This window comes from Fistularia commersonii, chromosome 1 (assembly GCF_037954325.1).
Source record: "Fistularia commersonii isolate RoL2024-O1a breed Wild chromosome 1, RoL_Fcom_v1.0, whole genome shotgun sequence".
Taxonomy (NCBI): Eukaryota; Metazoa; Chordata; class Actinopteri; order Syngnathiformes; family Fistulariidae; genus Fistularia; species Fistularia commersonii.
The window spans coordinates 6,821,190-6,848,286 of record NC_141284.1 but is presented as its reverse complement, the minus strand read 5'-3'; the positions used below and the strand labels follow the sequence as shown (position 1 = coordinate 6,848,286).

Genomic DNA, 27,097 nt, shown 5'->3' with positions numbered 1-27,097 from the left:
CTATGTATTGCAAGATCTTGGCCAACAACCTTCTCCCCTCAGTAAGAGCCTTGAAAATGGGTTGTGGCTGAGTCTTCCAATATGACGCAAAACATACAACTAAGCAGTGGGTCTGTAAGAAGCATCTCATGGTCCTGGAGTTGCCTATCCAGTTTCCAGACCTGAACCCAACAGAAAATCTTTGGAGGAAGCTGAAAGCGCATATTGCCCAGCAACTGGCCTGAAACCTGACGGATCAGGAGAAGATCTGTATGGTCAAAATCCCTGCTGTTGTGTGTGCAAACCTAGTCAAGAACTACAGGAAATGTCTGATCTCTGTAATCACCAAGAAAGGTTTCCGTACCAAATATTAAGTTCTGTTCTTCTGATGTATCAAATACTTACGTCATGCAATAAAATGGAAATGAATTACTTAAAAATCATACAATGTGATTTTCTGGATTTTGGTTTTGGTTTCTATCACTCACACATTTAGAATACCTTTGATAAAAAATACAGACCTCTACATGCCTCAGCAAACCTGAAAAATCACCAGTGTATCAAAGACATGTTCTTCTGTGTGTGTGTGTGTGTGTGTGTGTGTGTGTGTGTGTGTGTGTGTGTGTGTGTGCGTGTGCGTGTCTTCCATTGAGACCCAGTAATATCATTATGGAGTACATTTCCGTAACTCATGCAGTCCCATTTTACTCACATTTTTCACCTAACACTATTGCTTTGTTTAGCTGTTGCTCATTGTAATCTTGGCTGAATAAACCGAGGGGAGTCGTTACATAGCATAATGTAAATTCCGCCGGTATCATGACAGCAGTCCCAAATCCAAATTTGGCCGGTGCCTGATTACAGGTGTGTGTGTGTGTGTGCGCGCATGTGTGTGTGACGTCCCCTGCCGTCTCATGAGACAGTAAATCACACTGCAGTCTGGTCCTGTTCCAGGCTTCTTCGAGTTTAAAGCAAATTTGTACTGGCATTTCATTGCCAAATGCTTGCTCACAGGAGTATATTACGTCCCTGTAAATAATACAGCGGATAATCCAGTGTATATGAGTTACAAATAGCACTGCATTGACTTTAACCTGCCAAAACAAAAACACACTTGATGGGATACCATTAAATGAATTGTCATTGTCCGTGTAGCCGCAGCACAGAGATGCATGCAAAAACAAACTTAAATTGACCTATTACTTGTGTGTTTAAAGCAGGTCTTGGTGTCCTGGAAACCCCCCCCCTTCACCAACATTGTAATATGGGGGGAAAAAAAAAAACGTAACGTATTACTATTATATGCAAATTGAGCGCTCTCCAGGTGTCTACTCTTCAGCTGATTGTGCTTTATTCCGGTGCCTTGGGCCGGTGGGTTTAATAAAAAAAAAAAAAAAAGAAAGGTTGATTGGTTCCTCAGTCACAGTTCAAATGTAAATGAATTCCATCTAAAAATGTTGATCCTATGGCCATGCACCGAGCGGCGACCATGATCCGACAGCTCAGCAAGGAGCAGATGAAAGAACGTCCCAGCTGTCAGCGGGGAGTTTGTGTGAAAGAATGGCCAGAATGCTGTCTGGCTTTGATTCAGATTACTTTGCCGTTCCACTGACTTTACCCTCTCCTCTGCCCAGCTCATAAAGGCCTCCAGCGTTTCGAAGCTCTGGAACCGAGCGATTGGTCCAGTCCCAGCCAGTCCGGGTCGGGACTGGCACCTCGCCAGAGGTTTCTCCTCATCAGCATCTTGGACAAAAAGGTGACTTGGCATATGGAAGTCTAATAAATCTGAATTTTCGCCCGAGGGCAGGTAAGGAACGGGGATTCAAACACATTAAGCCACCAAAAGATGGATTAGCGATACAAGAAGACACACTGCCACATCAAATTCGATGTGTTTAGACCGTTCACCCAGAGAAACAGGGGTGGACTGTTAGTACATCGGGAAAGCCGTTACATGTTAGTTTGGGGTGCTCCCTTCAGTGTCACGCTGATCTTTGCGTCATATCACGCCTAAACTTTATTGTTTGCTGAGGAGCCCTTTGACCATTTCCTGGGGGGGGGGTCGGTGGCAGGGTTAACGTTTATTAACGTCAGGCTTAAGCCTCAGGATACTTGTTTGCTTTCGAGACTGACATGACAAAATAGGACCATTTTTTGGTTGTTTTTTCTCCTTCAGTGTCTTAGATTACATCCTCACAGCTCTTTGCTTGCTAACACTGATTAGTTTCTGGAAAATGTGGCTTTTACCCGCAACAGAACACCAAGCTCAGGACCAATACAACATGCATTGTACACTTTTGAGATACCCTGAAAGTCCGCCGGCTTCGTTGATGACACCGAGGCTTCCGGTGCAACCTCCCTTGACGTTTTCTAAAATATCTGGATTTTGAATGTTCCAATTGTGCTACACAGCACTAACAGTAGCTCAGGCCATCTCCCTTATTAGCTACACCCTTTAGAACAGTAGCTGCCACGGAGGAGCACCATGCAGCTTCCTGTTGAATCCTGAGATTCTTCTATTGATGAAGCAAAGTACCATTGCTTTTCTCTTCGTGACTTGAGCAGAAGAAGGGTTTGATCAAGAGATTGATTACATCAATTGATACTATTTACTCTGCCGTTGGCCCATTACATTATTTTTGAGGGGTTTTGTTTTACCACTGCAACAATATGCAAGCTGGCACTTGTTTAATCAAAAGGAACAGTTGTGTTCTCTGATTTCAAAATTTAAGTAAGACTGCACACATCTGTATGCTAATGACCACTAGAAGTGGACCAGAAAGCCAGCGATGGATATAAGAAATTCAGGCTTTCAGTTCGCGGGCAGCAGGTCCTGCATGTCAGACAGGAGCCGCTCGTCGTGGCTAAATCGAAACCAATCGACCGTCTGCGTGTTCCAGGTGACTCTGTACAGCTACAACTGGTCTGTGGACCTGGGGGCTGCTCTCAACCGCGAGCTGGTGCGTCTGGTTAAATGGCAGAATGCCAGGGCCCACGTCATCCACTGCCTGCTCAACCAGAAGATGGGCCTCTTCCATCACCACTGCTTCTCCGACGCACCCATCCACGAAATGGACTCCAAGCAGGTAATGCTAAACCACGCAGGTCCTGGCACGGCGCATCGCCTGGAAAGTATTGCATTGTTGAAAACCAATCCAATCAGTTACGGGTTTGCCTTCGGTCTGAGGCACTGTCACATGACAGCATGAAGGAAGTTATTATGGGGTTTTAGGCCAATATCTGCCCTCTGAAGGGCCTCCTTCTGCACTCTATCTCCATTTATTTTATGTTGGTTACCTTTTTCAAAGTAGTAATGAAAAAAAGAGCAAAACATGACAAAGGGTAAGGGATTGAGCTTTTTTAGAGCTTATTTTATAACCCCTGTGAACTATTTTTAAAATCATATAATGACATTGTGAGTACACACTCATAAATATTTCTATTTTTATCTGTGGTCAGAGCTTCTCTCTCAGTCTGTCGTCAAAGTGCGAACCAGGGAGAGCCTCAAGAGTAACATGACCTATTTGCAACAAGCGTTTGTAGCAGGACTGAGCTTGGGTTAAGTCATCTTCAGTTTATTTTATTTATTTATATATTTATTTGTTTGTTTGTTTGTTTGTTTGTTCCCCGCCCCCCACAGACCTGTGCACACTCCATTTTTCTTCCAATGAAAGCACTGTAAACTGATGCAAGCGTTCCAGCGGATTTCCTTGTGTGTGTGTGTGTGTGTGTGTGCGTGCACGCGTTTGTGTGTGTGCGGGCACAAGTGTGTGTAGATGTGTTGTTTCTTTAATTATTTAAATGAAAGACAAGCAGTTTTCACTCATCACAGATCTTTTCAGACATAGAGAAACATCCTTGCAGCAAGATCGCGGAACACTGAAATAGCAAAACTAAAAACTCTCCGGGGAAAACACAATTAAACTTTTCACGCGTAGATGGCGTTTTGTTTTTTCTTTCTTTCTCCTCTTCCTCTACAGAACAGCCTTTGTTTCTCTGACTTACTGAATCGGTAATTCGATAATTAGCAATCCGCCAAGATTCTGAAGTCTGTTTTAACTCATGTCATACCAAAACATTTGTAATTACTTTAGATGGACCAATGACAGTGCCCGCCCCAAGTGAAAAAAAACAACAAAAAAAAAACTCTGCAGCAAAGATGTTGATAAAAGTCTATTTTGACTGAAATCAAGATAAGAGTTCAACACCTGAGTAAGAGTCTTCTTCAAAATGTCAAAGAATGTCGATGACAACATTCTCCGCGCCCCGTCCACATCGACCCTTGCTTTTTGAAAGTAATCGTTTCTATTTTTAATCCTCTCAGCCACCATTTATTTTAGGAACCGTGGAAAGTGAGATTAAAAAAACACAACAAGCTAAGTTTAAACTGTTCTTATTTGTCCATAATAGCCATTACATGTGAAATATTTTTAGTTTTAGGAAGGAACTTTTTATTTTTTTTCTTCCTTGTAGCCTATTAGTTCATTTTCAGGCCGAACAACAGACTCTTACATCACAAGTACCACAGGGGTGCTTTCAGGACAATCATGATTGTCCCTAAAAAGCAGCTGTTTCTGTGGCGGTGGTTGCCCATAGTGGGGGCTGAGAGTGTGCCAGTTCAGGTGGAATCAGCCCTGTCGGGCAGCATCTGGATCCTCATTGTGGCAGGGAGGTAGCCCCTTCCTGGGGCAAGTTTCGTCCAGCTGTTGTATCCCCGAAGCAGCTGGCGGGAATTAAACATAAGTAACCTGTTAAGCTAGCAGCCCGTCTAACGGGGAGCATGTGGTGTTTATTTCTTCTTTTTTTTTTTTTTTTTTTAATTTCTTGTTTGGTTCTTTTTAGCACGGGTAGGAGTAGACACCTGTGCAGGGCGTCGCTACCTGGGGTTGTTTACCTATAGCCGTGACATAATCAAATGCAAGATGTGCTGCAGACTGTTGGATGCACTCATAGCCGACTAGCATAGCCTTAAAGTCAATTCACTGTATCCTTTCCAGGATATGTGCATATCTTTCCCCTAAACTCACCCTGAAACTTTGGCATACGAACTAATTCTCACTATTTCGATGAATTACTGAGTAGTTGGATGAGATCAAGTCAATCCCGATGATGACATTTTTTAAATTAATGGCTGCAAATGTTACAATGGTTTGGTGTACTACCAAGGGCCACATACCAACACTAACACATCTCCCCAATGTTGCGCTTTCCCACCGCACATGCCTCGCGTCTGTGATCCAATCAGACCCCGATAAAAGCTTTCAATTAAAGATTATAAAATCATATAAGATTCCGAAAAAAAGTTAGCCGGCACCAAATTTGCTAGAATTAGACGGTGTCACTTTAATGGTTTTCTGTGCATGCTCACTTCTGTCCTCCATGTCGTGTCTGTTTACCGGATATTAGTCTGCCATTAAATGTGGTATGTCCCGGACTGCCCATGTGATATTACATTTTTTAAAGGACTATATTTAGTTGGTGAAATGAGTCGGCACCGACAGCTCCTGTTATTCTCGGCCCTCTCAGGGAAAATGAATAATGAAGGCGATTAAGCACCTGCGGTTGTCCTTATTTATTTTTTTTAACCACTGCTCTCTTAACTTTTTAAAAAAGCAGCTTTTTCTTTTTCTTTCACCTTAATTACAAGCATAAATTACACCTTTTTGAAACTTTTCTTTTTTTTCTATCCCCCAGCTTTGCTCAAAAAGTCAGTGATTAAATCAGTTTCAAATAGTAGTCAAAAAGTTTCGGGTTCTAAAGGTTCCGAGCCGATCTAAGTTTTGGTGGAAGTTGTAACATTTTGAGTTATGATCTGGGCATTGACTCCGTTATTATTTTGTCTGCAATTGTCCTTGTTACTGCAATTACCAAATATTTCTGATACAGTTGGTGTAAGTGTCTGCAACACAGCCCCCTGGTTCTACCGATATGTCGGAAATAACTATGCTGATCAGATAGATATGTGTTTGTGACTTATGTTGTAGCTATAAACTGCAGACTTTGAGTTATTACTGGTAGTAACCCTGCCCTGAGTTACTGCGGGGGTAAAGTTTTTGAAAACACTGCGCTCCCTCGTACTGCATTTTCCTCGTCCATCTCAGACCGAATTAAGACTGAATCCATTTCGGCCGGTGCGAAAAAAAAAAGTTCCAATTTACTTTCAGCGACGTTGGCACCTGCAGCCCATCAGACTGTGCTGCCGCTTTATTTAAGCTTTTTTTTTTGTTTTGTTTTGAGCATCTCAGCAAAAATCGCCGGACCTCCTGTATTAAATATGGAGCTACGGATCAATATTTGACTGATGGCCTCTCCGGTTCAAACCAAAACGGGAAAATAAGCATTTTTATTCTTTATTATTGCCCCCTGTATACACCCCGCTTCCTTGTTGAGCCTCCATCACACCCAGGAAATAAACCCATGTTGTCCACAGTGTAACACTTAGCCGCCACAAAGTAATTTAGCTCCTGTCAGTTTCCATCTATCCTTCAGGATTATTTACGACCCCCTCCTGGAGATTTTTTTTTTCTTTTTTTCAACATTCCATCGATGTATCAAGTGGTCTGCCAGTCACAGAAGTGTTTGCTAAGCATATCTAACAGTCTGATCTGACTTCACACCACGGTACTGGCTCCAGGACGACAATCCCCCAGTCTCCCCCACCTCGCACCATGAGTCAGCAGCCGTGTCAGGGAACAGACGAAAGGCGGAGACCCGACACACCATCAGATTTATCTCCGACACGGGGAACGGGCACTTTTATTTTTGTTTAACAAGAGCATTTATTTGAACACAATTAAGTCTTTGGGGTTTGGAGGTCTTTTTAGTATCAAGTTAGCCTCTAATTCAATCATCAAAAAGCAATAATGAAAAGTTATGAGGTCCTTTGTGACTCCACAGCTAATTGGCCAATAAGTAAAAAGTTTTCCTCGTTGTGACTTCAGAGACTGAGTTAAAACTCATTTAAACAAAATCCAAGAAAATTAGCTGATAAAATCACTGAAATGCAAAGCCAAGAATGAGGATTCAAAATTGCATGTACAGTAGCTCACTTAAGATCAAGGCCACAATGACAAGCGGTACATTTAAAAGAAAAAAAAAAAGGACAAGGAGTTTGATCCATAGAAATTTGTGTTTCCTATCTGCATTGCTGACTATTTGATGATTTGACAACCGCTAAAACGCTGCGATCAGAGAGTGAGATGTCTCTTTCTGGTGTTTCCTTATATTCCAACTTTGGGGTTCACCCTGTCCTAGCATCATCACATCCGACATCATTGGAATCTACGCTCATTAACAACATTTGCCATTTCATGGTTTCCTCCCCTGCATTTAATTGTGCAGCTTTTTAAAATCATGGAAAAGCTGTGTTTTATAGACGCTATAGTTGCTGAGTTTCAGCTGCATATCGGAGAAGTTATTTCGGATTCATTTACAGCTCTCTTAAGTTTACAGTTAATATACGACTCAGGGAAGTCAGAAATGCTTTCCAACTTCTTAAAAGAAAAACAATATTTTTGGAAAGCTAGTTGCTTCCACACTATACACAGCTTTATGCTGTTCCTAGAACATTATTGGGAATAAGGACAGCAGTTGAAAAAAGACCAGTTTCTAGAACAATTTTAGCTCCTTATGCTTCTGTAGGAACTATTTGATGAGCTTAGGGATTGTAAGAGGTCATAAGTCAAAGCCATTGCCAGATACCTCTTGTGGACCACCATTTTTAAAGTGTATTGTGATGACATGTCAGCTTTTTTTTTTTGCTACAAAATGGACAGAACCAGTGGGAAATGGACCAACTTCTGGCTTGAAATGCTACAGAGAAGAGACATTTCATTTTTTGTCAAAATAAGTACTGAGTAAACTCGAGTTTAAGAGGACCTTAAACTGTCCTGTCAAGATTGACAGTTGTTAGATCCGTGTTCCTAGAACTGTTCTGTATGAAAATGGCTATTGAAGTGATGTTGGCTTGGTAACCCTTCGCCTGTAACAGCCGTCTTTTCAGCCAAGAGCCCTCAACCATAGCAATGTTGGAGATCCGTGGTTGGTTCAGTGGTTATTTAGATTTCCAAATTTATGTTGTTGATTAGATGGAATTGCATACTTATCATGAGTCATATCCCAAACATTTTATTTATTTGTTCTTATTATTAATATTATTTTTTATGCTTGGTGACCTTCTCAATGCTGGAAAATAGTTATCTAAAACGTACCATCAATTGCAGCTACAAATATCACAATATTAACACCATCAGTCAGAATAAACAAAATTTCAGTTGTTTCATAAGCAAGTCCTTCCAATTTTTTTTCTTCTAATTAGTTGCATACTAATAACCACTTATTTAATGGTAATAAAAAGTACAGCTGAAAGCATAAATATGAGCTGGGTATCATGCTGCCTCCCTCAGCAATATCTAATAATACCTTTTTTTTTTGATTAGTTTCTCCTCCCTGCACTTATAATGCTCATGCCAAGCATAAGGCCACCAAGCAGCAGGTTCTCCTTATCTAAGTAATGGGTTCCCAGTGTTTCCAAAAAAAAACCAAACAATAACATTAACACCAGCTGCCAAAGACACACCCGCTGCCTCAACCCAGATAATAAATCATGGTAAAAAACACATCCATATTGAAAAAAATATATGGCATTTTGTACCGTCAGAATCACAGGTGTGGCAATGCTGACCCCATTACCATTAAACTCAGTAACTGTACACATTGGATGAGAAAACAGGATTTGAAATGCAAAACAGCGGCGGTTGATTGTCGATTATATCACCGCGTGTGAAATGATAACATGGAACGTCAAGGCAGTGGGAGAACCACCCCGACTCTTACCTCCATCCCCATGGAGTTGACCAAATCGGAGACCAAAACAAACACCCCAGAGCAGCATATAGCATATGGAAAAAATGCTAATTAAAAAAGTAAATTAGTGTTTTCCTTCATCTACTTTTACATATACAGTATATCCCACTGTCGAGAACAGGAGGCAAATTTTTCTTGCCAAAATTGTCTTGTTGCGGACTTGAATTTCTTCACTTGAAGACGTTTCACCCTTCATCCAACAGGCTTCTTCAGTTCAGAACTGAAGAAGCAAGAATTCACTATGACCTGGATGACTGAGAACCTCCATAGACAGGAGAAATTGTTGTTGTTTTTTTTTTCCACATCGTCTTTCATCAAATTTTACTGTTTTAATTTTAGGAGGGACTTCAAGTATCAGGTGATAACGAATTGCCAACACGCTAACGCACACACACTCACATACACTGTTTTCGTCCTTTTCCTGCAAACGAGGATCTTTGCAGCTGTTAAAGCTGTCCAACGTTGAAACGGCCTAACGCCGGTTCTGATCAGAATCAAACTCCTGGCATCTTGTTTTTGCCTATTCCCCATCTGGAGTTCACATCCTCTGCATTCAAGTCAAAGCAATATGTGCAGATTTCTATTTTTCTTTAATTTTCCCAATAGCGTTTTGGAGGCAGTGACAACTTCCTCTGATAGAGTTGCAGCGCAAAATCAGTCAGGATGCTGCCGTCTGATCATTTTCCCAAAACTCACAGTTTCAAGTCCATCGCCGACAAACCATTTCAAAAGCAATTTGGCTCTTTCTAAATAAAGAGGGGGGAAGGGAAGGAGTGATCTTTCGAAGTAATCTCCCCAAAAAGGTTGCATAAATAAAAACGCAAATACATAAAACAAAACAGGCATCACTATGAATACACATTTTTAATTACAAGAAAATTTTGATTATGCTTTTTAACCATAATCACTGACACTTAAACGCTGAGATGCCTTTTGTTTTACCCCTCTTGTGGCACTTTCCCGTCAGCTTGAGAGCAATTAAAAGAAAAAGAAAAGATCCCTTTTTACTCCCCCTCAGCATGACCTTGTTCATTTGAAGCATGTTGAAAGACGCTCGTCCGGATAAAACCCAGTTCCGTGTGGTCTTTCATGCCATTTCAGCTCAGATCTGCAATCTCATTAAAAAAATAATAACAATACACCAATCACATCCAACACAGCTCATCTCCTTTTAAATTGTATCTGTTTATCAAGATATTAATATTATTAATATTAAGTTGTGTGTCCGACTTCATCATTATCATAAAGAAAAGGCCCTACACATATTGATTTGTCCAGGGAAACTTATTGCTCCTGTGTTACAGTCCGGCTGGCTAGAGAAGGAGATTTATCAGAATAGTATTTTTACAGTGAGGGAAGATAGCAAGTGCCCTTTCACTCTTTTCTCCCCATGGCCAATTACAAACCGAGCCGAAAGAACAGCGCGAACTAAACTTTTCCTTTCCCTCCGATGGCCTTCATCGCTGCATCACTAATGAGCGCGGACAGAAAGCAGAGTCAGAGCGGCAGAAAATTTGCCTGAACGAGGGCTTCATCTGTCATGGCCGTGACGAGAAGCAGAGGGAGCACCAGTGCACAGTTTGAGCCGCCGGGCCTTTGGGGGTCCCGTGCAGCCTGTCCTGCCACGCCGTGGCAGCTCAGCCTTGAGTCGGCCCACTGAACAAACTCGGCCGAAAGTTGCTCTCAACAGCAGCATGAAGACAGCTCCAGGATGGAAAGTAGCGCCGGTTCTGCAGCATTTTATCTTCAATCTTTGCAATGCAAAGATAGCAAAGATCCTGGTCATATATATATATACATGTATGTATTGAAAGCTAGATACATATTTATGAAGTGTATTATCCCCTATATACACTGCTCAAAAAAATAAAGGGAACACTTAAAAAACACATCCTAGATCTAAATGAATGAAATATTCTTATGAAATACTTTGCTCTTTACACAGTTGAATGTGCTGACAACAAAATCACACAAAAATGATCAATGGAAATCAATTGTATCAACCCATGGAGGTCTGGATTAGGAATCACACTCAAAATTAAAGTGTAAAAACAAACTCCAGGCTGATCCAACTTTGATGTAATGTCCTTAATACAAGTCAAAATGAATCTGTGTTGCTTCCTGAGTGGACACTATGATTTCACAGAAGTGTGATTGACTTGGAGTTACATTGTGTTGTTCAAGTGTTCCCTTTATTTTTTTGAGCAGTATATATCAATGCCTCTATGTGTGGTGTTATCTGCCTGTGATCTGGCAAATCATAATCTGAAATTTTTTTCAAATTTTTTTTTTGTGCTGTTTATAGCTTTTTGTTTTTCAGGCATTTGATAAATTTAGCTCACTTTGCGTCAGCCATAATGCTGAAAATTTAGCAGAAAAAAAAACTGAAACAAAGCCCAAGAGAAACACACCAAAAAAGCAAAATTAGAAATAAAAAAAGATGCTAGAAGGGAGAGAATTATATTATTCAAAGAAAATTGGCTAAATAAAAAATGGAAAGATAAAAATCTTGGAATCAGTCACTAATCATCTAAATATCTGTGGAAAATAACATTGAACAGGACACCGAAAAATGAAAAATGGCCAAAAAAAATGTAGTAAACAACATCACAACTGCCAAATAATTAGTGATTGTGTAATGAAGGAAAAATTATCGCAATAGATCTGACAAGATATGACTGTGTCCATCATGTAGAGGAGAAATCCCGCGTTCACAATTCTGACTGCTGTTCTGGGTCTTTCCCAGGACCCCAATCCATTCCTCGGCCCCTCCATGGAGCCAGACGCCCTGCTGCGGAGCCCAGTTCCCCCGTTGCCCAGCAAAGAGCCGGGGAGGCTCAGCGGCTCTGGACGCAGCCTGGCGCCGCTGCACTTCCCCTCCGAGCTGCTGCCTTTTGACGAGGCCCTGAGGGACATCTGCACCATCCGGCCCCTGATGGACGGGGACGTGGTGGCCCGGCACGGCGGCCAGCTTCTGGACATAAAAGCAGCTGAGCGCAGAGGTTAATAATCCAGATGGTTTTCGGGATGTGTTCTTTCCAGCACGGATGCCTGCATTGTGCACGTCTTGGTCTTGTCTCGGCAGAGCTGGAGAAAAGGATGAAAATAGAAAACCTATTTGTGACTTGGCAGCAGAGGTCGGCGCAGTCCAACATGCCCATTTCCGTGAGTATTTCAATGTTGCCATGGAATTTATTTATTTAGCTTCGAGACTTGGGAGCAATGTAGGAATTCGCAGAGCAAGACAGCACTTCATAATTAATTATTCCTATCAATAATAAGACAAAAAAATTAAATTAAAAAATATTGATTAAAAAAACAAATTCTGTCAAGATCTCAATCGTATTCCCTTCACAGTGACAGCGATTAGTAGAATATAATCAATATTCATTACAAGCCCTTTTGGTGAGTTAATGCCCCTTTACTGAAACTGAATAATAAGGTACAAGCATCAAATAGTAACAGTGAGTCGCAACAGGGATTTCAAATTCAAGAACTTATGACGCAGTATGTCAGGGTGTTGAATAAAGTACATGCTCAATCATGAACTGAATATGGAAAGTTACATTAATGTATCGCTACATTTCAAGATTTTGCATCCATTTATTTATTCTATGTGTTTGTATTTACTTGTCTATTCCTTTGTTTATTGTTTTTATCGTACATTTTTGGTTATTCAATATTGCTTATGGATTCAGATTTGGCTACGATTATTGGGTGGGTCGAAGAACAAGAACAAGAAGAAGAGGAGGAGTGCGTGTTCGGAAACAGAGAGAGAGGAGGAAAGGAAAGAGCCTGGGACTGAGAGTAGGGACTTTGAATGTTGGGACTATGACAGGAAAAGGTAGAGAGTTGGTGGACATGATACAGAGAAGGAAGGTCGATATACTGTGTGTCCAGGAGACCAGGTGGAAAGGTAGTAAGGCTAGAAGCTTAGGAGCAGGCTTTAAGTTGTACTATTATAGTACTGACAAGAAGAGAAATGGAGTAGGAGTTATCTTGAAGGAGGAGTTTGTTAGGAACGTCCTAGAGGTGAAAAGAATGTCAGATAGACTTGTGAGTCTGAAACTGGAAATCGAAGGTGTGATGCTCAATGTTGTTAGTGGCTATGCCCCGCAGGTGGGATGTGAATCTGAAGAGAAGGAGAAGTTCTGGAATGAGTTAGATGAAGTGATGCAGAATATTCCCAGAAATGAGAGAGTGGTCATTGGTGCAGACTTCAATGGACATGTCGGTGAAGGCAATAGAGGGGATGAAGAAGTGATGGGCAGATTTGGTATACAGGATAGGAATGCCGAGGGACAGATGGTGGTAGATTTTGCAAAAAGGATGGAAATGGCTGTAGTGAACACCTTTTTCCAGAAAAAACAGGAACATAGGGTAACTTATAAGAGCGGAGGTAGGAGCACGCAGGTAGACTACATATTGTATAGACGAGGTAACCTGAAAGAGATCAGTGACTGCAAAGTAGTTGTAGGTGAGAGTGTAGCCAGACAGCATAGGATGGTGGTTTGTAGGATGACTCTGGTGACAAGGAAGATGAAGAGGACAAAGGCAGAGCAGAGGACAAAATGGTGGAAGCTGAAAAGGGAGGAGTGTTGCATGGTTTTCAGGGAGGAGTTGAGAAAGGGTCTGGGTGGTCAGGGAGAGCTTCCAGATGATTGGACAACTACAGCTAGTGTTATCAGGGAGACAGGTAGAAGAGTACTTGGTGTGTCATCTGGGAGGAAAGTAGATAAGGAGACTTGGTGGTGGAATGAGGAAGTGCAGGGGTTTATACAGAGAAAGAGGTTAGCGAAGAAGAGGTGGGATACTGAGAGGACTGAAGAGAACAGACAGGAGTTCAGGGAGGTGCGGCGAAAGGTAAAGATAGAGGTAGCAAAGGCAAAACAAAGGGCTTATGATGACTTGTATGCTCGGTTGGATAGTAAGGAGGGTGAGAATGATCTATACAGGTTGGCAAAACAGAGAGATAAAGATGGAAAGGATGTACAACAGGTCCGGGTGATAAAGGACAGAGAGGGAAATGTATTGACAGATGCTAGAAGAGTGATGGGAAGATGGAAAGAGTACTTTGAAGAACTGATGAATGTGGAAAATGAAAGAGAGGTAAGGGTAGAAGAGGTGACTATTGTAGACCACAAAGTAGCAAAAATTAGTAAAAGTGAAGTGAGGAAGGCATTGAAGAGGATGAAGAGTGGAAAAGCAGTTGGTCCTGATGATATACCTGTGGAGGTGTGGAAGTGTCTAGGAGAGGCAGCCGTAGATTTTCTGACTAGATTATTCAACAGGATCTTAGAGAGTGAGAAGATGCCTGAAGAATAGAGACAAAGTGTGATGGTGCCTATTTTTAAGAATAAAGGGGATGTGCAGAATTGTGGCAACTACAGAGGGATAAAGTTGATGAGCCATACAATGAAGTTATGGGAAAGAGTAGTGGAAACTAGACTGAGAGCAGAAGTCAGCATTTGTGAACAGCAGTATGGCTTCATGCCTAGGAAGAGTACTACAGATGCAGTATTTGTGTTGAGAATGCTAATAGAAAAGTACAGAGAAGGCCAGAGGGAGTTGCATTGCGTTTTTGTAGACCTAGAAAAAGCATATGACAGGGTGCCAAGAGAGGAGCTCTGGTATTGTATGAGGAAGTCTGGAGTGGCAGAGAAGTATGTTAGACTGGTGCAGGACATGTATGCTAGCTGTGAGACACTGGTATGGTGTGCTGTAGGGGTAACAGAGAAGTTCAAAGTGGAGGTGGGACTCCATCAGGGATCAGCTCTGAGCCCCTTCTTGTTCGCAATGGTGATGGACAGGCTGACAGATGAGGTTAGACAGGAATCCCCATGGACCATGATGTTTGCGGATGACATTGTGATCTGTAGTGAGAGCAGACAACAGGTAGAGGAAAATCTAGAGAGGTGGAGGTATGCTCTGGAAAGGAGAGGAATGAAAGTTAGTCGCAGCAAGACAGAATATATGTGTGTGAACGAGAGGAACTCGGGTGGAGCGGTGAGGCTACAGGGAATGGAGATCAAGAAGCTGGAGGATTTCAGGTACTTAGGGTCAACAGTCCAGAGCAACGGAGAGTGCGGAAAAGAGGTGAAGAGACGGGTCCAAGCAGGTTGGAATGGGTGGAGAAAAGTGTCAGGGGTACTATGTGATAGAAGACTGTCAGCCAGAATAAAAGGAAAGGTGTACAAGACAGTGGTGAGACCAGCGATGATGTATGGACTAGAAACTGTTACAATGACCAAAAGACAGCAGGCAGAACTAGAGGTTGCAGAGATGAAGATGTTGAGGTTCTCTTTGGGAGTGACCAGGATGGATAGGATCAGGAATGAATCTATCAGAGGGACGGCACATGTTCGATGTTTTGGAGAGAAGGTCAGAGAATCCAGACTGAGATGGTTCGGTCATGTACAGAGAAGAGATAGTGAATATATTGGTAGACGGATGCTGGAATTGGAGCTGCCAGGCAAGAGGTCTCGAGGAAGACCAAAGAGAAGATTTATGGACGTAGTGAGAGAGGATATGAAGGTAGCTGGTGTGAGAGAGGAAGATACAGAGAATAGGGTTAGATGGAGAAAGTTGACTCGCTGTGGCGACCCCTAACGGGAAAAGCCGAAAGAAGAAGAAGAAGAAGATTTGGCTACGATTATTGGCGTATACTGTGCTTGTAATTGTTACTAATAGCACAAAAGTAGCGCTAAATCTCCAGACATTGTTAGCCTAAAAAGTTACAACAAAAAAGTCTAAATTATAAATTCCATTTTCTGTGGCTTGGAGATGGCCAAAGAAAGTGTTGAAATTAAATAACGTAAATTAATGCGACAAGCAGATAATTTTGTGCAAGTTAAGGAGCTTTAAAAAGAAAAACTGAAATAATTGTAAAAAAAAATATATAAATCAGGAGAACAAGATGAAGGAAAATCAGGGAAAAAAGACAAGCCCTGTAAAATATTTCTTGAAAAGTCGTAATTATTTGCATGTTAAAGAGAACTTGCTGAAAAGGCACAAAAGGGATTATGGTTGCTGTCCCACTGAGGCTGTTCAGATGAGAATACAAACCCCTACAATATACAGCTGAAACAAAAACATCCCGGCTATCTATAATCTGCGCTTCCTCAGAAAGGGACTCAGAACGCTGCACCAGCCGGTGTTTTTCTCAGAGCGGAGTCAGTTCGTAACAATGTAACGACACAAGCGAGGCCACGCTCTGAGACACATTTTTCACGTGCTAAGCTGCTTGGTGACAGCGGCATTCATTTCGGGCTCCATTATGGCTGTCTTCTCATGCATGAACGCGAAACGCCGGTAAGACGCGGCCCTGCGCTTTCGCTCATTGGTCAGTTTCAGAGAGGTAACAAGTTCAATAGGGTGTTGGATATTGAACACATTAAACACATAATGAGAACAATCTTAACAACAAATTGGATTTGACTGCGAAGTCAGAACCGAGTGCCGCGGCCCTTTCACACTCTTAGCATTCCCAACATGAAATATGGCTAATAGGACTCGACAAAAACCTGTGGGAGTGACGTCTCTCACTGCTCGGTGGCTTCAAGAAGCTGCAATTATACTTTGCTCCCAGGGGAAATCATTTAGTATTGCCTCGGTCCAAAGTGGGGGGAATATCCGGGCTAATTAAAAAGGTCCCGCTCGACCAGAGTGACACCTCAGCTGAGATTAGGCCAAATTTACAAATTTGATTCCCCCCCGGGTTGTGAGCAGATGGATCCGAGTCCATGGCGCAGGATGCCACACCGTCTTTATTTATATGCGTGCTATGTTTTATTATCATGGCAATTGTTTTTCTTTTTAAGAAACGGCTTATTAGTTTTTTTTAAGTGAGCGCTAGTTGATAGAATAGCAAAAAAACAGTTTTTCCCACTTTTTCTTTACCTTGTGGGAGACTTCCAGGGTTAATGGAAACATCTAGAAGAAATCCTTTGTCCCTGACGCTGTTGAGGTAATTAATGAGGCCCGGGGGTCCGGCTGAGGAGGGATGAGAGGTGGTGCTCTAGAGTGTGTTATGCAGGAGGTTACGTGGCACTCTGGCCATTCATTAAGATTTATTGTTCAATAATTTTTTGCCATAATTATCGGAAGAAAATGAGGCAAGGGAAGGAATGAAAGGTTTACAGTTTTGCAGCAGCTCCCTGCAGCATGATTCCAACATGGAAGGCACTTTTGTTTGTAGTGTCCATGTTCTCCCCTTGACTGCGTGGGTTCTCTGCTCTCCTCCCACAATTAAAAAAACATGTAGTTGGTTATTTGGAGACCTTAAATAACCTGGAGGTGTGAATGAGAGAATGAATGGTTGTATGTTTCTTTATGACTTGTGAATGAGAGGGTGAATGGTTAGATCGCTCTATGTACCCATACATGTATGCTCCATGTACCCAACTCTATACACACCCTTCATCTCAGCCTATGATAACTAGGAAGCCATCCAGCCACCATAGATATAAGTGGATGAATAACTGTCACGTGATAGTGAAATGTCATGAAGTGAGATGCTAGTCAGTCAGAACTGATTAATTCCAAAATTTCACCTCACAGTGAGAGAGTTGTGATAAATAAGAGCTTCATTTTTGAGGGAGATTAAATTCAGTTCATATGAACTAAAGTTCTCACATAAGCATGTATTTTTAGTCTTACTGCTTTCTATATTATCAGAAACTGAAACAAATATTATATAGACGCTCATCGAAAATCACTTTGCTCAACTTTTATTTACATTTATGTAATCTATATATTTTTTTATATCTTTCCATGGATTAATTACAAAAACGAGTGCATCCAGAGCGGCGGTATTTCCTGACATGGACTCCATGGATTGATAAATGGTTTTATTTTTTTTAATTTTTTTTATTTTATTTTACCTAATTTTATTTATTGTTTTTATTTATTTGATTTTATAGAATTGTTTTACTATTTGGTAGGGCAGATGGTTCATGGTCACTCACACACAGTCATAATTCCAGTGTTTGTACACAGGAAGTTGATCCAGAAATATCCTTAAATCCTTAAACAACCCAAGGCAAAATACCTATAAACTGCTAGTGATGGATGTGAAATTTGAACTTTGAAGCCTCACAATGTAATTAATTAGAAACATATGGTATGAACATGTCTCTTTTAATCGCGGGTTTCCTCGACAGCTGGCAGACCTGGAAACCTTGAAGCAGTCATCCAGGCTGGTCCACTACTGCGCCACACCCCTCCTCTTCGACCCCATCTTCCGCAAGCAAATCCAAGAGGAACAAATCGTCCAGCCTCCCGTGAAGGTGCCCGCTCTCTCGTGAAAATCGAAGCTCCCATTGCGCTTGAGGTCTTGGTATCTTCCATGATGATGATGATGGTGATGAAATGGTACGCATTGGCAGAAACGGCATCGCTCCAGTGACTCCACGGCATCTGGAAGGGATCGCAGTTACAGCACTGACTCAGCCGACATGCTGCCCAGCCGAATGAAGGAGGAGCCTTGGCTACTGGACATCTCCAGTACCTTCTTGCAGCAGTATGTCCAGTACCTGCAGAGCATGGGCTTCATCCTGGTCCAGGTCCGGCCTCAGTCTCCTGCTCGCAGGTCTGTGTCTCCCCCATTGTGCCGCCCCTCTCCTCTTTTTTTGACCTCCAATAAACACACACTTGGTGACATCTTTTTTCATTGACATTTTTTCTTTTTTCCTTTAAAACCCTAATTTGTGATCATTTTCTCTCCTAAAATTCCCAAATGAACAAATAATGAAAAGAAATTAACAAAGAACTTATCCTTATCCTTTTTTCACATGGTTTTGTAATTTTTCGTCAATTCTTCAAGTGCAACTTTATTTTAACAAATCAATTTGAGGTTGAAAACAAGTACCCAAAGCACCCAAAAACCTGATACTACTGAAACTACGTAATAGCAAGCAACTTGGTTCTGGTAAATTTTTTGCGAAAAATTTAAATTAAAAAAAAAAAAAAAAACGTATATTCTCGGCTCCTGCTGCCTGCATGCCAAAGTGCAGACACTGAATTTCCACTTGCTCCAGACGGCCTGGTTAGTGCCTTTGAATGTGTGTGTGTGTGTGTGTGTGTGTGTGTGTGTGTGTGTGTGTGTGTGTGTGTGTGTGTGTGTGTGTGCGTGTGCGTGTGCGTGTGCGTGTGCGTGTGTGCATTTGCATGCATGCATGTGTGTGTGCGTGTGTGTGAGTGAGCGAGAATGGGCAGACAATGGCCAGCGTTCCCAAGTCCTCCATTGTTTGTGTGCATTTTAAGGGTGTAATGACATCCTTAAAATGATGTCACGATGGTTCCGTGCCGCAATGCTATGAGGACGTGCCCATTAGGAAGTAATGGAAAACCACCTGAGCCGCAATTGAGCTGAGCCGGACCTATGTGCAGGAAAACTGCCAAAGGTCTTTGTTAGGTTAGTTTTTGTTATTCTTGCTATTTAAATCTGATCCTGTAGTTACATTTCTGTCACCGGCGCAGCAAATCATTGGCCAGACATCTTACGTACCTTGACCGATTCCTGACCTTTGACCTCTGAGTTCCGCTGAATTCCTTCGGCTCGGGGTTCATGACTCACCCCATCAAGTGTCTGACGGTATCGGACTGCGCTCCGCAAGCCCACCGGCCGCCGGCATTTGGGCTCAGACCGCGACCCCGACTAACCCCCCCACTCTCTGTCTCCAATAGCATCGCCCGGGCTCGTGCAGCCATGCTGAGCTCCATGTCATCGGAAGGAAGGATGTCTTTTTCTTATGTAAAGCAGAAAAGCGAGGATAGCCCCAAGGTGAGTCTTCATCCAAAAGATGCACAAATGACCTTTTTTTTTTTCTTTTTATTTAAAAACACAAAATCTTGAGAAAGGCCATTTGGACTCCTCTTCAAAATACTTTGGATCCCTCTTAACATGATTTTGATTGATTAAACCCTTATGGACACAAAATCCATCACATTTCTGATTATAATCACAGCAGTTCAGAATGAGTCACTTTGTGTGTATGTATGTGTGTGTGTGTGTGTGTGTGTGTGTGTGTGTGTGTGTGTGTGTGTGATCCTTAAACTTCAGGAAAGTTTTCCAATCCTAAACTTTTAACGTTGTATGCTCAACACCAATCGACACTGACAAGACCCAACCTGTCATGTGATAGTCATGCGATATCGAGGATAGTATGGAGCAGGGTGCAATAAAATAACGCTACTTGCGTTTTGAGCCTCTCACTTGTTGCAATGCTGTTTTATATTTTCCGCATGCATTTTCCCCGTCGGGTTTATGATTCCCAACATTATTTTGCAGTGTCAAGGCGTTGGGGAACAGCAGGACAGTCGGGAAAAACTGTGCATTTTCTCGACAGGTAGCGGAAACCCTTTTATTGCAGTAAATATCAGCAAGATGAATGGCTGAGATTAGACATTCTCGGCCTCTCAGGGGTTCCACAAACTTTTTAGCACTTGCCGAAATGGTTGGAATAAGTGCATGAGATTCGAGGGCAACCAGATGTGTGTAATGTTGAAATTTTGTCATTTCCCAAGTGCAGCACTGTCATCACACAGCTGAATTTGCTGGTTTGAAGCCATATTACCATGTTCTTCCCAGCTTTGGGGAAAAAAATAAGTGGTAACGTGCACAAAGTGGAAGACAGTTGGGGACTGTTTGGATGTCTCAAGATGAAGCCCTGTAGTTGATTGGTGTCTCCTCCACATTAAACCCCTCCTCTTGGGGTTAGTTATAGGTAATGAATTAATTAATTTTAACGGGCTTTTGCAGGCGGCAGCGTCGGCCACTACGGCTTACCACCTGCAGAGGGCGCTCCCGGGGGGCATCGTGTTGATGGAACTGGCTTTTCAGGTGGGTTGAGCAGCACCGTGTCAGTTAATCTATAACATAGAACTTTTTTTAACGTGTTGCGGTGGGAACTAACATTTTGGTTGGGTGTTTTCGATAACTGATTAAAAAAATGAAAGTAACACTGTGCATTTGCTCTGAGCTGGAATACAGTTTGGTCTCGTGATTTAATGTAAAATTGAAAATGACAGAGATTAATCTGGGACATACATACAACATCATAGTTAGATTTTTAAAGGTATATTGATGTCAAGATTTAAAATAGAGATGCTTCATCATATCACCTAGTTTGAACATCAAAAATGTTAATTTGGAATAATCACATCAGAAAGCAGGAGCTAAACACTGGAATCTAAAAAAGCATTGGCTTGTGCTCTCTGCTGATGGTTTTCAGAATAGTAATGTTGTAAATGCGTTCAACCTGCTGCAGTACCCCAAACACTGTAGATTTTCAGAGCGCGTGTCCCCAGATGTCCCCTCACGTTCTCCTTTTCAGTGTGATCGTCCGATATATCATCCCAGCCAGACACATTCACCTGAATTCCCACCCTTTTATTTTGAACGACGTACCTTTTTGTTTTTCCACATATCAGCTAAGAATAATACAAAACTTAAATTCCCATGGTTTTATTTTTAATTAGTCATAGGCAAATGCTGCTCTAACAGAAATATTCCTGTAATATTCCTTGTTAATTAGACATGGGCATATGCTGTTCTAACAGAAATATTCCTGCCGATGAGGTTATTTTAGTCAGTAAGGGTTTATTTAATTGAACAAATGCACGTGATAATGGTCCTTCCTCTCTCCCAGGGCTGCTACTTCTGCGTAAAGCAGTATGCGCTCGAGTGCTCCCGCATCCCCATGGGCCAAACTGTCAACTCCCAGGTAAGTATTGCGAACAAGGGTGAACGGCGTCCCGGCTGTAACAGGAAACACCCTGATTTAATAGGGAAAAAAACGGTCTCTTCAGACTTGCCATCTAGAATTATTAACTGAAAGTTCTGGGATATCACTAATTGGCCATACTTAATCCGTCAGAGATTATTACATCGGACTACTCCGAGGGTGCATTTGCACCGGGAGCAGCGAGAGGAGTCGTTAATTTTGTATTTATCTGCGAGTCAGCATCGGGGCAACTTTATGGTAATTAGCCGTGACTTGGCTCAGCAGAAACCAAATGTAATTTAGAAGTGCTGTAAACTTCTGTTTCCACAAGCACAGCAGAGGAAAAGGACGATTATTGTCCTGGCAGGTCTTCCACTTTATTTATTATTTATGGGCCTTGAAATGAATCGGCCGGTGCACTTCGAAGCCGGGGGCGGGATAGCAGTCACTCTCAGAAAGGTTACGCACAAATTAAAAGTTCAGCCGAATTGCCTTTTTTTTTTTATTTGTTTTATTGCCAATAAAAGCGAAAACGGTTCGTGCCGTCACGTCCCTCATCGTGCATTTACGAGATGATTTCCTTTAAGGTAAACTGATACTCTGGGCCGCTAACTTCTCGAAAAACCCTCATTGCAGCTTCTATGATACATTGTAAAACTTTGACGTTACTTCTTAATTTACTGATGAGATTTCCCTTAGAGTACACTCCATACTCTGAAGAGCAGATATTTACTCGATGCGGATAAATACCTGTCAGCGAGTTAAATTTGTGCATTATTAAGTTTGTGATACTCTGATCCACAAAAGAAAGTTGTTGGACTTTAAAAAAGCTTTTTATTCATTTATTGTTCCCTCCAACATCCCCAACCTTTGTTATTCCGTGGTAATGTTGCCATTTACTATTATTGTCTTAAGAAAGTCCTCCATCTTTCTGACGTACAGCTTCAGCAACATTAAAAATTTCACATGAGAACTCCTTTGTTTACATTCACCTCTCCAGCCTTTCTTACCTTAACAGACTCACCTGCCCGAGTATTTCCAGCACCTTTTGCAGGTTTTGTGATTTGATCACCGTGTTAGTGAAGTCAAGTGACATAGATACGTATGTACAGTGGAGCAAAAAAGTATTTGGTTAGCCACTAATTGTGCAAATTCTCCCACTTTAAAAGATGAGAGAGGCCTGTTATTTTTTCATCATAGGTACACATCAACTATGAGAGAGAATCCAGAAAATAACATTGGAGGATTTTTAATGAATTAATTGGTATTTTCCGGTGTAAAATAAGTACCGGTATTTGGTCACCTACAAACAAGGAAGAGTTCAGCCTCTCACAGGCCTGTAACCATTTCTTTAAGAGGCTCCTCTGTCCTTTACATGCACTCTGTTTGAACTGGTTATCAGTATAAAAGACACCTGTTCACAATCTCAAACAATCACACTCCAAACTTTGCCAAAGAGCGATCAAAGGACACCAGAAACAAAACTGTAGACCTGTACCAGGCTGGGAAGACTGAATCTGCTATAGGTAAGCAGCTTGGTGTGAAGAAATCAACTGTGGGAGCAATTATAAGAAAATGTAAGACATCTGGGGCTCCATGCAAGATCTCACCCTGTGGGGTCAAAATGATCACAAGAATGGTGAGCAAAAATCCCAGAACCGCACGGAGAGACTTAGTGAATGACCTGCAGAGAGCTGGGACCAAAGTAACAAAGGCTACCATCAATAACACATTAGTAACACAGTAACGCACCGCCAGGGACTCAAATCCTGCAGTGTCAGATGTGAGATGAGAGATGAGATGAGATGAGATGAGATGAGATGAGATGAGATGAGAACAACTTTATTAATCCCGAAGGAAATTGTTGTGCCAGAGTTTCAAGTACAAAAACATAACAGTAATAGATAATAGTAGAAAGGAGGAAGAATAAGAAATATAATGAAATATGAATTGTCTAACTGTTAGCAGTAACTACAGATGTGTCCCCTTGCTTAAGCCAGTTTATGTCCAGGCCCATCTGAACTTTGCTAGAGAGCAAAGTGGATGATCCAGAAGAAAGGAGATTGGGAGAATGTTCAATGGTCAGATAAAACCCAAAAATAGAACTTTTTGGTACAAACTTAACTGTTTGGAGGAGCAAGAATGCTGAGTTGCATCCAAATAACACCATACCTATTGTGAAGCATGGGGGTAGAAACATCATGCTTTGGGGCTGTTTTTTCTGCAAAGGGACCGGGACGAATGATCCATTAAAAGGAAAGAGTGAATGGGGCCATGTATCGTGAGATTTTGAGTGAAAACCTCCTTCCAGCAGCAAGGGCACTGAAGATGAAACATGGCCGGGTCATTGTCAGCATGACATTTTTTATGTCATTTTGTCTTTCATAGTTGAAGTGTACCTATGATGAAAATTACAGGCCTCTCATCCTTTTAAGTGGGAGAACTTGCACAATTGGTGGCTGACTAAATACATTTTTGCTCCACTGTACCATATGCTACTTCCTATTAACAGCAAAAATCACATTACGTCACGTCACAAGAACAGAATTCCAGAGTAAAAAATAGAGAATCTCCTGTACTCTGAAAATTTGAGATTTACTTCAACTGAAAGGAGAAAGGTATTCGAGCGGCTTGCGGGCAAAACACGGCGAGGCACATCCGTGTTCTCTGTGTTTTAGTTGTTCTGGTGTCCAGCGTGTCAGGAACTGAAGTCTCAATGTTCCTAAAGTTTGGAACGTTCGCTATGTTTGGAACATTCCCAGATTCTAAAAACCTTAATCCTTTACCACATTGGCAGCATTGAACCATGGGAAGACTTAGTAGTGGTGTGGGCCCCACCGTGGTAACCCCCTCCGTCCCGCCCCGTCATACTGCAAGTCCAGACCTAATGCCAACTGGATTGCTAGGCAATTGCGAAGACGCAAGTGGAGTAGTGAAGGTCGCATTTCGTTTTTACTCTGCCCTACCAGTCGGCAAAAGCTTCGACTGCCAAACTGTTAAACTCAAAATCGGAGATGAATACGTTATATCATCCCCCACCAGCTGGCAGGAGAAGTTATATATTCATTTTCTCTCTTTGTTTTTCACTCTAGCTGTGATATTATGTCTGCATCTCAATACAATGTCTCAGCCCTGTGCGTCTTTAGAGACTCCGGGAAAATATAGTTTTTAACATCTTGTTCTTCGTTTTTTCTATCAACGACTTTTGCCCAGACATTTGTTGTCTGCGGTTACTGGCCCAGAAGTTAAACTGTGCTGGATTAACCAAGGACTACTCTGGAAAGAAAGACCAAAGAGAGACAGCGTTTGAACCGGGAGCGGGGTTAATGTCTAATGACGAATAAAACAATCGGGCCGGATATCATTCCGATTTTATTGATAGAACACCAAATCCTCTTGCCTCTCTCCGCTTTGCATGCAGATCAGGTCTGGATCACACTTGAAAATTACCAACAGAGACCCAACATTCCCCCATTAGTAAGCACTTGGGCGAGTGGCGAGGGGGAAAAGCGGCTTTTTGCTGAGCAGAAACCTTGGGTCAATCCCCCCCCAGCTCAAATGTTGGCGACCTTCTGCTTTGACTGGTCACGGTAAACAGAAAAAAATGACCAAACACGGAGAAAAACAAGTGCTGTAAAGCCAAGTATCACGGATACAATGTACTTTTTCATTTTAACACATGAAACCTTCCTTATAGCCATGGAGATTATAGTTTGTTAGCAGATCAATTCATCAGTTCTGCTTTAAGACTTAACATTGTTTATCAATACAGCAATTAAAGTGATGAGGTACAGGGCAGAATTTACATGCCTTGAAGCATGAAAATCAGAATCTAAAAACTTTTATTTTAAAATGTGCAAAGTTTCATCTATGGATCCAGTAACTATCATTTTCATTCAAGCACCTCATTGTTCCAATCCTTTCGTCAAGCTAGTCAACTGTTTAAGAGTCTGAGGTTCCATTTAAAAAAATAATAACTTCTTTATCCTCCATTCCACAGATGAGAAGGCAGTCCGGTCTGACAGTCTCTTTCATTCAGCAATCTTGGGATTTCTAGCCTCCTTCCCAAAACTGTCTCTGCTGTAATTGGTCAACGGTGGCCCATCACGCCAGAAATGTCCCACCCCAAAGCATTGACAGATATTATTGTGATGTTAAACAGACTGTGAAAACTTTCTCCCACCCTCCCATCTTGAGTCGAGATAATTTCCCATCATGCCGGAAGGTACTAGTGTCTACTGAAAGGGTGGGTGGTTACATGAGGCTTCTTGTTTTTTAACATGACCGTGTCATAAATACTATCATATATGGCATCACCTTCATAGGGTCCTTCTAAACCCGACTAGTTTCGGCGATGTGATTTGTTGATGCCCCAGCAAAAAAAAAACACCCGCATGAATGGCAAATCAATGAACAAAGTCTGCATAAATAAGACAAAGCGTATCGCATTAAATACACCTCATCCCGGCTCATTTTGATCTCCAGCAGAATAATTCTGTTTAATGATGATAAGAACATCACTGAGCTGAAACGCTGCCAGGACTCGTCCCCCCAAGGCCTCAAGGTTCAGCCGACTGACTTATCTTCCTGTTCCTCCCCTCCTCTGGATATTAACGCTGAACTCGGGCCAGGTTTGCTGGGAATATCGAGTGTAAATATTTGCGAGCGGCTGCTTCCCCCATGTCCTAAATTGTCCAGATGGTCTTCATTAGAGGTGCTTGTCTCGCGCACCTCCCCCGATACCCCTGCCACCAGGTAGCGTCATGCTACTCAGATGTAACAGGTTCGTGTTTTCGCCCTTCGTCCTGGTTGAATCGCAGCATGGCTGCAATCCAGCAGAGAACAAGTGACAACAATGGATAAAGACGTTGTCATCTATTTAGAAAGAAAAAAATGTAAAAAAAAAACGCGTCAAGCTTTCCCTGAGGCCTTAAAGCGGAACGTGCAATTAAATCCAGTCTGACCCTTAAATGTGCTGGTAAATCGAAAAAAAAAAAAAAAAAAAACATTTGATGTGTCTTTTTCTTTCTACTTTTTGCAGCTCCTGTGCTGTTGAATCTCAAGGGATTTGTTTATTGGCCGAAACAATATCTTTATTTCACATTCTGCATGGCATTATTCACATCTGCTTTTTGATACTTAGATTTCTACATATGAAATCTCTCAGATACCATTTTAACTGCATCCGGACTCGGATCTTTGTGCCCATTTTTCCTTCTCTAGTTTTTTTTCTCATGTATGTACTTTGTACACACTGTGTACACACATTACAGGCCCGCAAGGCAATGTAGGCAAATGCTAGGGGCACCAAGCCTCCAGGGATCACCACAAAATCTGGAACAAATTCACCTTCTATGTGATGTTGAAACTAGTTATGACTATTAATTCTTGAAATCGCAACGCTCATATTGATTCAAATCTAAATCAAATCTGCTCGTTCTCTCCCGGGGACGGGCAAATTTGTTGTTTTACCTCTTGTTTTATCTATAATTTATTGCTATTAATATTTAATCATTCATTTTTTTACA

General features: G+C 41.8%; 1 protein-coding gene across 1 annotated transcript in view; it reads left to right on the top strand.

The window, feature by feature from the left end:
- Positions 1-27,097, top strand: part of szt2 (SZT2 subunit of KICSTOR complex) — a 154,546-nt gene that overhangs the window by 107,645 nt on the left and 19,804 nt on the right. The window contains exons 59-67 of the mRNA XM_086146303.1: positions 1,614-1,735; positions 2,880-3,065; positions 11,591-11,846; positions 11,930-12,009; positions 18,006-18,131; positions 18,231-18,433; positions 19,531-19,627; positions 20,606-20,686; positions 21,495-21,569. Of these exons, the coding sequence (XP_086002429.1) occupies positions 1,614-1,735; positions 2,880-3,065; positions 11,591-11,846; positions 11,930-12,009; positions 18,006-18,131; positions 18,231-18,433; positions 19,531-19,627; positions 20,606-20,686; positions 21,495-21,569 (1,226 nt within the window). The remainder of the gene's footprint in view (positions 1-1,613; positions 1,736-2,879; positions 3,066-11,590; positions 11,847-11,929; positions 12,010-18,005; positions 18,132-18,230; positions 18,434-19,530; positions 19,628-20,605; positions 20,687-21,494; positions 21,570-27,097) is intronic.